The following is a 13,753-nucleotide window of genomic DNA, read 5'->3' as shown; positions in this document are numbered from 1 at the left end:
CCCCAAGTCCCAGGCCTGTCCCTGTCCTCAGAGAAGCCTTCTTTTCTTACAACCCCTATGCATCATCTCTGAGGAAGGCAAAACGGCCTCTAAGCCAGGTGTCCTTCCAGGGAGGTGAGGGGGATGGGTAGGGGCTCCCAGAGAGAGAGGGAAAAGAGGGCTCTACATGGGGGCTGGATTTAAGAGCAGAGAAATATTTAGGAACAGAGGGAGAATCAGAGACAGCAATTCATCTGTTTCAATATTTACTGCAACTTTATTTTTGCCCAGGACAGTATAGAAGAAAATTGGAAGTTGTTAACCAGAGCAATCGCGTCATAGATGTTCAAAGTCAGTCGTGTGTTATTCTACAATGGGAGAGTTATGTGGCCCAAAGACAGAGGGAGTCTTAAAAGAACACAGACCCTCAATTGCAACGGTCTTCAGATTTAGAGAAAAAGCATACATGCATGTCTTAAAAATCTAAGCAAGGTGAAAGTTGATCAAGCCACATGATGGCAGGGAGTGGCTGACTTTTATGTGTACATGGAAATATTGTCACGTGAATGGCCTGGGCCCGCCTTGACCAATCCCTTCTGAAGGTTATGAATGACAAATAGGGCCATGAAATGCACCAGAGTCACCAGGAGGAGCCAGTCAGTGGATGTCCAGAACAACTAAATCCGCTTCAGTTAATTGAGAGCGAATTGTCTTCCTTTTTCAAAGATACTGGTTTATTTTGAGACAGAGGGCGCAAGCAGGGGAGGGGCAGAGAGGGAGGAAGAAACGTCAAGCAGGCTCCACGCTCAGTGCAAAGCCTGACGCGGGGTCAATCTTGCAAACCGTGAGAAATCCGCTGAAATCAAGAGCTGGACGCTTAACTGACTGAGCCACGCAGGCATCCCAAGAATTATCTTCTTTAATGGATACGACTAATAATAAACACTTACTTAGCACATGCCAGGCACTGGTCTACGGACGTTATATATTAACTCACTTAATTTCCATAGCAAGCCTATGTGCTAAGTTGGAGTCATACCAAATTTACATCCAGTGTTGGGAGACTGGAAAGACTATAACGTTGATCCTATGCACAAGTGTGATGTACACAGGTGTGTAAATTCACTGAAATGCGTGTCTAAAATTTGAAGGGCTTCCGGAAGAGGTTGAATGTGTTGGTTTTAGAAATGTAGTTTAAAATGTTTGAAGATACTTGATTGGCTTAGTTTGTAAATGAGACCAAACATTATTGTAAAGAACCACCTAGAATAAAAAAAAAAAAAAAAAAAAAAAGACAGATCTAGAATTGAAAGGGCTGTAAGCCAGCATTGAAAGATTAAGAAAAGAAGTGACTGGGCCGCTGGAATTGTCACTTTAATATATGCAATATAAATTATAATCAAGATAAACCTCAGAATAGTTTCTTTTCCCCCTACACACGGAAAGCAACCTCAAGGTCTCTAAAACCTCTGGTTCAACAGGTGCAGGCTTACAGACGTGAGGAGTGCAGTTCGGTTTTACCCTCAAGGAATGTGAGTTCCAAAGGGATCATCTCCCGGGGTCCTTGTCTGGTTTTTTTCACCTCAGTCTGGTGCCCCGTAAGGAGCTGCTGAGTGAGTAAGGGGCTCTTACATCCCAGTGCGTCAGACTTGGAGACACTGTTAGAGACAGATGCAGAGAGCTGGGGCCAGACACAAAGAAGAGACCAAATGGAGAAAAGATCAGGAAAGGCAAGCCCAGATGACCCAGGACTGGTGATAGAGAAGCCACTTTTTGGGCTCCCCACCCAGTGCCCCATTTCCAACAGGGCCAGGAGCCACCCACCCCTTATTTTGGCCTCTTTCCCCATCAACAGGTGGCCCTGCCCAACCCTCTCACCCACGCCTGGCTGTGCCAGCCCAGTCAAAGCCTCTGCGGGGGGCGGGGAGGCGCCCTCCCCCTCTACCAGACTGGATCCCTGCCCCTTTCTGCCCTGTGGCTCCCGCCTCAGGGTGAGGGACAGGAGGAGGGGTGAGGGATCCCTTAGCAAAGTGGCTTCCAAAATACAAGGCGAGGGAGGCTGAGGCACAGAAAGACACAGAGATACAGATACTCAGAGCCAGTGAGAGACAGACAGAGACAGAGGGACAGAATGATGTAGACACAGAGACAGAAACAGGGAGATCAAGAAGGATAGAATCACAGAGGAATGAGAGGTATTAGAGAAGGAAGGATACAAAGAGAGACGCTGAGGTATAGAGAGGCGGAGACTGGGAATCACAGGCACGTAAAAGGATAGGAGGAAACTTAGGGGGGGATGGGTTTGCTCACTGTCTGGGGTGATGGTTGGGTGTATGTATGTCAAAACTCATCTAATCGTACTCACCAAATCGTACACGTTAAATATACGCAGTTTATTGTACTCCGATTATACCTCAAAGCTGTAAAAAAAGAAAAAGAAAAAGAGAAGTAAAGGAAAATAAGATGAGAAGTCTAGGGGCGCCCAGACGGCTCAGTCTGTGAAGCATCTGACTCTTGATTTCGGCTCAGGTCACCATCTCACACTCCTGAGACTGAGCCCTGAGTCTGGCTCCAAGCTGAGTGTGGAGCCTGTTTGGGATTTTCTCTCTCTCCGCCCCCCCCCAAAATAAATAAATATCAGAACCATTAAAAAGAGAGAGAACCTCAGAGGCGGATAAAGTGCAAGGGTTAGAGACACAGAAAAAGGCGGAGGGGGGGGGGTGCTGAGAGACAGACGCGGAGGCACAGAGAGAGACGGGAATCCTAAGGTGGGGGGGGGGGCGCGGTGCCCGCCCCCCCCGGGCTGCGTGATGGGGGGAGACACCCAAAAACAGATAGTTGGTGGACGCTTTATATTGAGAGATTCTCAGAAAGATTTAGAGGGACGCAAAAACAGAGAAAGAAGGCTGTAAGAGTTTGGAAAAAAAACAAAAACAAACAGAGACACGGGTGGGAAGGCTATAAGGCGGGGACAGAGCGAAGCGGAAGGAGTATAAGGCATGGAAAATAAAGAAAAATCCTGGTGCCAAGAAGAGCGCCCAGAGCAGGTCAGAAGCACGAATGCGAGGCTGGGGGGCAGGGGCTGCAGGTCGAGGTGGCCCAGCCCCGCGGAGACCCCTCCCCATCCCCCGGGCCAGGGAATTAGGGAGTGGCCTTTGGGACTGGGTGGGGGGGGTGCTCTGGAGGTGGAGGTGGGGGGCAGGCAGGAGGAGTGATTGCTGAGGCCTGACGGGGCGCCTCACTACCCGGGAATGCGCCCCGGGGATCAGTGGGTGGTTATAACCCAGGCCGGGTGCCCGGAGCCCAGGAGGAGGCACGGAAGGACGGCGCAGGCCTGAGAAGTCTGTGGCTGAGCTGGGAGCCGGTTCCCCACCCCCTACCAGGGGGGACTCTCGCTTGGCAGGTGAGGCCTGGGGAAGACCACTGGAAGGGAGAGGTGTCTGCCTCTGGCTCTGGGCTTGGATGCACCCCCACTCTCTCTATCCTCCCTCCTTGCCCAACTGGAGAGGGCTGGATGTCTGCCCTCTGAAGTCTGTAGCTCTTGGGAGATTGGAAGGCAATGTCCAATGTCTCTGCCCTGGGAAATGGGACAGGGAAGGAAGGGACGTGAGGTAAGGGCTCCCAGAATCACCTGGGCCACCCTGCCCTCTGTCCTTCCCACCAGGTCCAAGTGGCCATGGCTACAGCAGGACCCCCCAGGACGTGGATGATCGGTGCCCTGATCACAGCTCTGATTCTGGGGGTGAGAGGTAACCAGAACCCCTGTGTGTGCCTGTTGGCAAACTGTGGGTGGGGCTCTGGGTATCTCTCTAAGTGACATTCGAGTGTTTGTCCCAGGGAGACTCTGTGGGTATGGCTCCAGGACTGGGTGACTAGGAGTCGGTGTCCGTATTTGTGATCAAGTGATTGTGTATGGCTGTGTGCCTGTCACCGTGTGTATGTGTGGGGGGGTGGGCCACCTCGACCTGCAGCCCCTGCCCCCCATATCAAGTGACTGCCTGTGACAGGTGCATTACCCTGGAGGCTGTGTGTGTGCGACGGTGTGACTGGGTGTGTGTGCATATAGGATCATGTGTGGCTCAGGGTCTGTGCGGATGCTTGTATGCATGTTATGTGTGTGACTGTGTATGACTGCAGGGATCTGGGGCTCTTGTCCCTGTGTCACCAGATTGCAGGTAACAAACGTGCTTGTTACCATGAAAATGTGTGGCCAGGTACTTGCAGATAGCCGTTTGTGATCGTGTGATTGTGGCTGAGTGCAAGACTACGGGTGGCTATATTTGGGTTGCGTGATGGCTTGGGGTTCTATGTGTGCGTGTTTGTGACTGTGTGTTTATAGGGGGCTGTGTGACGGCACAGCTGTGTGGGTGGAGTTTCCATTCCTGCCTTAATAGAAGCGGCTGTCACTAGGAGGCAGTGGCTGTGTGCGGGTGGTTGATGCCAGGTCACTTGCACTGTCCCACGCTGGGTTTACTGAGTGTGATATTGTCACCAGGCCAACGTGCCTGTGGGCAGAAGTGCATGTGGTGGTCTCTACATAGATGTATACGTGCATTCGTATCACTGAGACACTGGGTGGGTGCATGAGGTCTCGTGAGGCGTTCACCGAGTGCGTGTACCTGGGAAGTGTGTGTACCATGAGACGGAGCTGTGCCTGTAGCCATCCCGGGGGAGACCACGCGTGTCTGTGTGTGTGTGTGTGTGTGTGTGCCTATTGGTGACAGCCGTTGTGCGCATGTTTCTTGGAGTGTGTGCATAAATGAAGGCGGCACCAGTGCCTGGCATCTCTGGGTCATCGGCAAGAATGTGAACAACTAAACGGACTATGGGGGACTGGCGATGGAGTGAGGTATCCGTGTCTGTCTGTAGGGGGGACGGTATTGGCAGGAGGATTCAGGAGGTACGTTCGTGTTTGAGAAGGCAAAAAATCAGGCCTGCTCTCTGCCACCACCCGGCCCCTCTAGCTGAGCACTTTCCTGGTTCTGCTCCCCCAACTCTCGCTCCGCCCAGGGGCTCTGACTCTGCCCCCTTTCCTCAACCGCGCCGCTAGTCCAGGCTTTATCCACAGTCAGGGTCCCCTTGGGCAGCGCAAGCCAGGCCCCACCTGGATGGCTCTCCCTCCTTTTGGCCAGGTTCCACTTCCGGTCCTGTCTGCAGCTCTTAGAGCCCAGCCCCTACCTCCTCGCCCAAGTCAGGGCTCTTTAAGAGACCCTGGCCTCTCCAGCTGCCCCTTCCAGGCCTGACCCCACTTCCTGAGCCCAGGTCTTACCCTTAAAGCCCTGGTCACCGGTCCATTCCCCAGGCTCCACCCGCTGAGCCTTGGCTCGGCCTCTGGGGTCGTCCAACCTGACCCTCCCTGGCCCCGCCCACTAAGCTCTAGCCGCTCCCAGGAATCTTGAGGTGCAGTCAGAGTCCAGTAAACCACCTGATCCTGGACTCTGTCCTTGAGTTCTAAGCCTTGCCCCTCATCAGAGATTTCACCCTTAGACTCCAGCCTTCGCCCCTAAAGCCCCGGGCCCGCCCCTCAGTGTCAGGGCCCTTCGGAAGTCAGACGACCTCTGGCTGGCCCCGCCTCTTGGCTCAAAGACCCACCCCCTGCGCCCAAGCCCCGCCCCGTCCCCAAACCCCGCCCATTTTCTGCCCCTAGAGCCTGTTCTTGCAAACGATGTTACCTCTTGCGACAACCCCTCTGACGCCTCCGGCACGCGGCCCTCTGGGAGCACGCGGGACCTTGGAGCTGGGGCCCAGGAGGACACCAGGGCAGACGAAGGCAGCAGCAGCCGCATCGTGAACGGGACCGACTGCGAGAAGCTCGGCCAGCCTTGGCAGGGTGCACTGTTGATGCATCCCAACCAGCTCTACTGTGGGGCCGTGCTGGTGCATCCGCAGTGGCTGCTCACAGCCGCCCACTGCCGGAAGCAGTTGAGTGGGGCTCTAAGAGCAGGACTGGACAGGGCAGGGGGCAGGGGTGGGGGCATGGAGATGAGGGTCCGGCGGGGATGACGAAGGGGTACAGTTGAGATGGGATTAAGGATGGAGATGGGGTGCAGAGGGCTGAGGCTGGAGAAAGGATCGTGGCAGGGGTGGGAGTTGGGCGTGCGTTGGGTTTGGGGTGGGTGCATATGCTGAGTAGTTTGGAACGGAGATGTGATTCAGAGTGGCTTTAGAGTTTGGGAGGGGGTGGGGCGCAGATACATGGGGTTGGGATGGGGCTGAGGGTAGGGTTGGGATTAGAGTTATGGGGAGTTTTGGAGGCGGTTGGGTTTGAGGTTGGGGTGTTTAGATCGTGTTGGGGATGCACACGTGGTGGTTTCTGTGTACAGAAAGGATTCAGGTTGGGGATGGGATGGGTGGAGTCGGGGATGGGACTAGACTTGGGATGTGCTTGAAACTGGATAAAAGCATAGGGTTCGGGGTTGTTGGTAATCTGCACCATCTTCCTTAGATTTTTCAGAATCCGTCTCGGCCACCATTCCCTGTCACCCGTTTATGAATCTGGGCAGCAGATGTTCCAGGGGATCAAAACCATCCCTCATCCTGGCTACTCCCATCCCGGCCACTCCAATGACCTCATGCTCATCAAACTGAACAGAAGAATCCGTGAAACTCAGTATGTTAAGCCCATCAACATCTCCTCCCGGTGTCCGTCTGCTGGAACCAGATGCTTGGTATCTGGCTGGGGAACAACCAGCAGCCCCAGCAGTGAGTGTCCAGGCCCCTCTCGACCCCACCCCTGCCTGCCTTCTCCCCCTCTCTGCCTCTGAGCACTGCCCCTCCCCGTCTTCCTCACTGCTCACTGTGGCCCTACTCTGTGTGTCTCTGACAGTTAAATTCCCCAAGGTCCTCCAGTGCTTGAACATCACCGTGCTAAGTATCGACAGGTGCAAGGAGGCCTATCCAAGACAGATAGATTCCACAATGTTCTGTGCTGGTGACAAGGCTGGCAGAGACTCCTGCCAGGTAAGGCTTGAGACTTCTGCATTTGCTCAGCAAATACACAGCAAGTGCCAACTCTGTAACCTGAAACCTTGCTAAGTGCTGGGAACCCAGCCCTGTCCAGTAGAAATATGTGAGTCATACATGTAATTTTAAATTTTCTAGTAGCTGCATTTTATTTATTATTTTTTAACATTCATTTTTGAGAGACAGAGACAGAGAATGAGCAGGGGAGGGGGCAGAGAGACAGAGAGAGAGAAAGGGAGACACAGAATCCAAAGCAGGCTCCAGGCTCTGAGCTGTCAGCGCAGAGCCCGACACAGGGCTCGAACCCACGAACCGTGAGATCATGACCTGAGCTGAAGTCGGAGGCTTAGCCCACTGAGCCACCCAGGTGCCCCTATAGTAGCTACATTTTAAAAAGAAACAGGTAAAGTTAGCTATTTTAATAATAAATTCTGTTTAACCCCATGTATCCCAAGCACCATGATTTAAAAATGTAGAACACATAAAACATTTGTAAGTGAGATTTTTTACATTCTTTTTTAAAAAGTTTATTTTTATTTTGAGAGAGAGAAAAAAGGGCACCTGGGAGGGACAGAAAGAGCTACCATATTAGACAGCACTCACTGGTCTAGAGGGAGAGATCAAGTCTGCTTTGTATGGTTAGGCAGGTTGCGCACTGCAGATATCACATCTAAGGGGGCACCCTTCACGTAATAGATACTAGTTTTGTCTATTTGTTTTGGCAAATTTCAGGCAGATGACAGTTACATATCTTGTCCCCACAAAATCTGTAGTATGAAACTTTCCTGACAAATGCTAGTACACTGCCTTGAGGAAGGAAAACAAAAACTTCCGCTAGGTATTTGAAAAAAGAGAATATTTAATACAGAGGCTTGATTGCAAACTTGTTGGAAGTTTGTTGGAGGGCAGAAAAGGTTAAAAAGAAAAAAAAAAAAAACTCCAATGGTTGGGCACCTGGCTGGCTCAGCTGGTACAGCATGTGACTCTTGATCTCAGGGTCGTGAGTTCAAGCCCCACATTGGGCATAGAAATTGCTTAAAATAAAATAAAAAATAAAATTATTTTTAAGCCCCAATGGTCAAGAAACTGCATAACTAGGCTAATTTCAGAGAATTATAAAACATAGTTTTATGATAGCAAGTGATGAGGAACAATATTCAAAAGGGTGTTTGGGGAGCATCTGGCTGGCTCAGTCGGAAGAGCATGAGACTCTTGATCTGGGGTTGTGAGTTCAAGCCCCACACTGGGTGTAGAGATTACTTAAATAAATATATTTTTTAAAAATTTTAATGTTTATTTATTATTTCTTTATTTTGAGGGAGAGAGAGAGAGAGAGAGAGGCAGAGAGAGAATCCAAACAGGCTCTGCACTGTCAGCACCGAGCCCAGTGCGGGGGCTCGATCTCACAAACCACTGTGAGATGATGACCTGAGCAGAAATCAAGAGTCGGACACTTAGCCGGCTGAGCCACCCAGGTGCCCCAATATATATATATATATATATATATATATATATATATATATATATATTTACTTATAAAAGAATGGTTAGGAGGGCCTCCTTGAAGAGTTGGGTAGAGGCTGAATGACACGAAGGAGTCAGTCTTGCAAAGGCTAAGGGTAAGAAAAACATGTGCAAAGGTCCTGCAGCAGGGAAGAGTCTGGCTGATTCAAAGGACAGAAAAAGCCAGAACGTTTGGGAGACTGAGGGAGGGTGCAGTAGGAGTTGAGCCTGGAGAGATGGGTGGGGGCAAATATTCAACAAACACTCCTTGATCCCCAATACAGAACTTCTTTATGTCCTCATGGAAGCTCTATCCTTTGAGGATGACAGAAATTAAAATTATACTGTTGCAGGGATCAGGACCCTTCCCTGTATTCAGGCCCTCAACGGTTCTAGAGGGATATAAATTCAGGTGTTCCCTGCCAGCGGGAGGTACACTTCAGTAACACTGGCAATTAGTAAGCACATCATCCCATTCTGATGGCTGGGCAACCCCCCCCCCCGGCCGCCCAGCCAACCCCCCCCACAAAAAGAATTTTACAAACCCGACAATTGCAGCAACTTCCCAATATCGTCTCTGTCCCCACGTAACATGGAAACACATATCTGGAGAGAGAGAGGGATTTTTATCAGAAGAAAACACATCTAATCCACAGGTCAGCATTTAAAATCACTGTAGCTTTTCTGGAGCCCCCGTTTAGCACTTTGTTTTTCATTCTGCAGACCTCAAGTAGCTTTTCATACCAGCGTGTGGTCAGGGTGTGGCCCCTGGGAGCAAAAAGTAACACCACTAATACTATCATAATAATAGCAGCTCATCTCAGACCCCGCTTTATGTCGTTTATGTACACGGATGAGCTCATTAACTCACTTAGCCATTATTGATAGCTCTGTTTTACAGAGGAGGAAGCAAGCTCAGAGCAGTGAACTAACTGCCTCTCAAAGGAAATTCTGCAGGGATATTAAGCAACATACAATGAAAACAATTAATCTGCAAGAAAGTTGAAAGTTAGAGGTTCACAGGCAGCCAGGCTCTTTTGCCTTGAAACAGTGCTAACAAAGAAAGAAGCCAGGCTCTGGATTTCTTTATACTGGATACCAGTATCTCGCATAAGCACTCATAAGAAATGACAGTCAAGAGTGGTATCATTATAGGAGAGGAATTGCTGGAGCTGTGGGGAGTTAAACACAGGCAACCCACGGAAGTGGTTCTCAGCCTACCCCCAGACCCACCCCAGGGGACACATGGCAGTGCTTGTTCATATTTTTGGTTGTCACAGCTGTCCCCTGGGGAGGAAGGGGGTTACTGGCGTCTAGTGCATAGAGGTCGTGGATGCTGCTGAACACCTTACAATGCACAGGATGGTCACCACAGCAAAGAATGACCTGGCCCCGATGTCAGTGGCGCCCAGGATGAGAAAGCCTCATCCGAGGGCTGAGAACTACCTCTCTGCAAAGATGAGGTGTGTAAGAACAAGGTGGATTGCTGCAAGGTCAGGCGAAGAGTGAGGAAGGGAAAGGAAGGCATGTCCAGTAGGAGAAATGCAATGATCGAAAGCTGGAAAAGGGAAACGGAAATAGGGACAGGGAGACCCAGTGAGGGCGACACAGACGGGGGTTGGGTAGAGAGGGGCACACACAACTTCTAAGGTTTGGATTTACAGTGACACGTTAACATTCTCTCCCCCTCTCTCCTTCCCTCTCTCTCACCTACGTCTCCATCACCTCTCTACTTTCTCCGCCTCTGTATCTCTATCTCTTGCCACCCTGGCCTTTCTTCACCTGTGTGTCTCCCTCTCTCCACCTCTCCACATCTCTGCCTCTCTGTGAGCACCTTTCTCCTCCACAGGGTGATTCTGGGGGGCCTGTGGTTTGCAATGGCTCCCTACAGGGCCTCGTGTCCTGGGGAGACTTTCCCTGTGCCCAGCCCAACAGACCCGGCGTCTACACCAACCTCTGCCAATTCACCAAGTGGATCCAGGACACCATCCAGTCCAACTCATGAGGCGTCCCGGGACTGGGCATTCTGATGTGCCCCATCCTCTGCGGTCCTCACTCTTGCAGGGACCATGACACTCCCTCCAGACCCCTGTTCCCTTAACAGGGATTAGCAATCTCAATCTCTCCAGCCCCTCCAAGTCTCCTGGAATCAGGGTCCCCCTTCCCCAACAGTGGGCTGATGCTGTCTCTCCATTCAGGTCCTAGAGACAGTTCCCAGAATGCCCAATGTGAGGGCTGCACCTCAGTCTCCCCGGTGCTTCCTTCCTCAGACCCAGAGGCCGTACCTGCTCTGCAGCTGTGACCCAAATCTGGTCCCAGAAATAAAGCATCTGAGGAGAAGTGGACTCTTGTGTGGTGTCCCGCACTCACTGAATGACCGGGCAGCCAGGAACAAGTCACTTCTCCCGTCCACGCCGCTGTGTTTGCTCTATTGGGTTATTTCAGTTGCAAGAAGCAGAGATCTGCTCAAGCCGCTCTGCGTTTTCTTCACAAATGCTGTTTGAGTGGGTATTTTGTGCCAGGAAGCTTCCAGATGCTGAGATTCCACAACAGGCAAAACAGAGAGCAACTTCCTGCCTCACGGAGCTCCTATTTTCACAGGGGAAGACAGATAGTAAAGAGATAGACAAATTATGTACTATAATAAGCATGTAAGTGATATGAATAGAATGAGCACAGAGTACAGGGAAAGAGGAGTGTTAGGAGGGTCCTTATAAGAAGGAGTTGTCGGGGGGCGGGGGGTGCAGTCAGAGTGAGAGATTAGAAGATGCTACAAGATGGTTCTGAAGATGAGGGAAAGGGAGAGGAGCCTAAGAATGTAGGTGACAGTCCAACCGCTCTCTGTAAGCAAGCACACGATGGGTGCCATGGTGCAAAACACGGACAAATAATACTGACATAATTGCAGGTGACAGAGATAACTCAAAGTTGGAAGGTTAGGGGGCAAAATGTAGAACAGAGCAGAATGCTAGCTGAGGGGCAATCTTGAGTATCTTTTCCCAAATGATGCTGTTGGTCGATCTGCTCTTGGCAACAGGAAAAAATTCTAAGTGGCTTGAATAGTTAGGTTTTAACTTTGCGTACCAAGAAATCCAGGTAAGGGCTGTCAGGGCTCCAGTTCCACTTCTCTGCTTCTCTTGGTTCTCCTTGGTGTGTGGTTCCTCAAGATCAATGACTGCAGCGAATGTCTTTTGTTTTTAATGATTATTTTTGAGAAAGAGACAGAGCATGAGCAGGGGAGGGGCAGAGAGAGAAAGGGAGACACAGAATGTGAAGCAGGCTCCAGGCTCTGAGCTGTCAACACAGAGCCCGACGCGGGACTTGAACTCATGGAGTGTGAGATCATGACCTGAGCTGAAGTCAGGCACTTAACCAAACGAGCCACCACGGGCCCCCAGAGAGTATCTTTCAGAGGTGGGTAACACTTCCCCAGAAACTGCCCCAGCAGGATTCCCTTCATTCTTATTGGTCAAAATTGGGTCACACGCCCTTTCCTAAACCAATCGCAGGCTAGAGGAAACGGATTAACATGGTTGATTTGCACCAATCAGGATTCATTTTCCGAGACTGAGCCCAGAATGTCCCCTGAGTAGTGGAGGCTTGAGGAAAGGAGCTGCTCCCTGGATAAAATGAAGATTCTCCTATCAAAGAGGAAGAGAAACATGGATGGTAGGTAAACAGCCAAGCGTGTCTCTTATAGGCGTCCTTTTAGCAATATTTTACAATTAACTTTTCATTGAAGGATAATGTACAAACAGAAGTGTGCCCTTTTCGTGAGTATTATAAACTCGATGAATTTTCACAAACCAGAAGACATCCTTGTAACCAGCACCAAGATGGAGAAGCGAGATACAAACAGCTCCCCCAGAAGATCTAGGGGCCCCCTTGCAGTCACTACCCTTTGCCCAGTGCAGTGACCTCCTGACTTTTATCACCATCCATTGGTTTTGCCCACTTATAAACTTTGTATGAATAAGTATAAATGTATTTTTATAGATTTATGGAAATATAATAGATGCATATAAATAAAATCACACAGTGCATTATCTTGTGTTTGGCTTGTTTTGCTCAGTCTTATATTTGTGTGTGGTTCACCCAGATTTTTGTCTATAGTTGTGGATGTCTCTTCATTATGGCACTGTTTACTTTTGTGTAAATGTACTCCAATTTATTTACCCTTTTTACTATAAATGGACATCGGGTAGTTTCTAGTTTTTTCAACGGTTTAACAGATTTTTTTAATGTTTATTTTTTTAAGAGAAAGAGAGACAGAGTGTGAGTGGGGGAGGGACAGAGAGAGAGAGGGAGACACAGAATCTGAAGCAGGCTGCAGGCTCCAGGCTCCGAGCTGTCAGCATAGAGCCCCATGCGGGGCTCGAACTCATGAAGGGTGAAATCATGACCTGAGCCGAAGTCGCACACTCAACCGACTGAGCCACCCAGGCACCTCTCTTCAACAGTTTTAAAGGCAATACGCTGATCTAACACCTGCCAAAGCTATGGTGAAAAGTTTAGGAGAAGCACTGTGCTTGACTCCCCCACCCCCTACCCTGTCCCCATGCTTCTTTCTCCTGATGGCACAGCCTGGAAGCATTCTGGGTCAGGTCTAGACTCAAGGTTGAGCAGGAGATCAGAAGGGAGGTGTGTGGGCCCGGAGGCAGAGATTGATGTGTTGTGATCTTGTCTGACTCAGCACAGGGCAGCCTGGGCAAAATTGAGATGTAGTTGTTGGATTACCACACAAACCCAACTATTACTCAGGGTGGCACGTAATCCGGATAAAGATGTTCTCCCTGCATGTGGGTGGCCAGGTGATCCAGTTTTAAGCACAAGATGTAAGCTGAAACCCAGTGGGTGGATTTCCCTGGGAAGTTTTTGTTTTGCTGATAAAAGGGTGGGTGTTATGTTTGGAACCTATCCCCTTCCCACCAAGAATGGGGATGCCCAGAGATAGATCAGCCACTTGGCACCACAAGGATAAAAGCCACGGGATAAAGACGACTGCAAGAAGCAAAAAGAAGCCTGCACTCTTGGTGACTTGCGTAAGCCCCTGCTCCAGGGGCACACTCCCAACATCCGCACTTGAAACAAGAGAGGACAGAACCTCCAGCAGCTGTGCTACTCTAGTTGGTGTTAGGTATGCTGATACAGAGGAGTTGATGGGAGAAATGAAGTTTCTAGGAACAAAACCTGAGCTTGAGACATTGTGCAGATTTTCCTGGGCAGGATCAACTCTCTCTTCCTGAATGAGGATGTGCCTTTTTCAGGGTGAAGCCTGGCTCCAGAATCAGGAGGGAACAGATGTCTG

The 13,753-nt window shown here is 50.2% G+C and overlaps 1 protein-coding gene across 1 annotated transcript; it reads left to right on the top strand.

Annotated features, from left to right (window-relative positions):
* Positions 1-3,246: 3,246 nt before the first annotated feature.
* On the top strand, positions 3,247-10,790 carry KLK5 (kallikrein related peptidase 5). Its single transcript, XM_040458128.1, has 6 exons — positions 3,247-3,382; positions 3,644-3,728; positions 5,627-5,900; positions 6,425-6,681; positions 6,806-6,939; positions 10,295-10,790. The coding sequence occupies exons 2-6, from the start codon at positions 3,656-3,658 to the stop codon at positions 10,448-10,450; spliced, it is 894 nt and encodes a 297-aa protein (XP_040314062.1). The 5' UTR covers positions 3,247-3,382; positions 3,644-3,655; the 3' UTR covers positions 10,451-10,790.
* The last annotated feature ends 2,963 nt before the right edge of the window (positions 10,791-13,753 follow it).

Source organism: Herpailurus yagouaroundi, unplaced genomic scaffold (assembly GCF_014898765.1).
Source record: "Herpailurus yagouaroundi ecotype Mexico unplaced genomic scaffold, PumYag 220, whole genome shotgun sequence".
NCBI lineage: Eukaryota > Metazoa > Chordata > Mammalia > Carnivora > Felidae > Herpailurus > Herpailurus yagouaroundi.
Note: the sequence above shows the minus strand (reverse complement) of the source record. Positions and strands in the feature narration are given on the sequence as shown.

Excerpts from the sequence above, each read along its gene's own strand:
- KLK5 (XM_040458128.1), top strand. The coding sequence starts at position 3,656 with ATGGCTACAGCAGGACCCCCCAGGACGTGGATGATCGGTGCCCTGATC. Across the intron at positions 3,729-5,626 it reads TCTGATTCTGGGGGTGAGAG|AGCCTGTTCTTGCAAACGAT; the intron begins GTAACCAGAACC and ends TTCTGCCCCTAG. Across the intron at positions 6,682-6,805 it reads AACAACCAGCAGCCCCAGCA|TTAAATTCCCCAAGGTCCTC; the intron begins GTGAGTGTCCAG and ends TGTCTCTGACAG.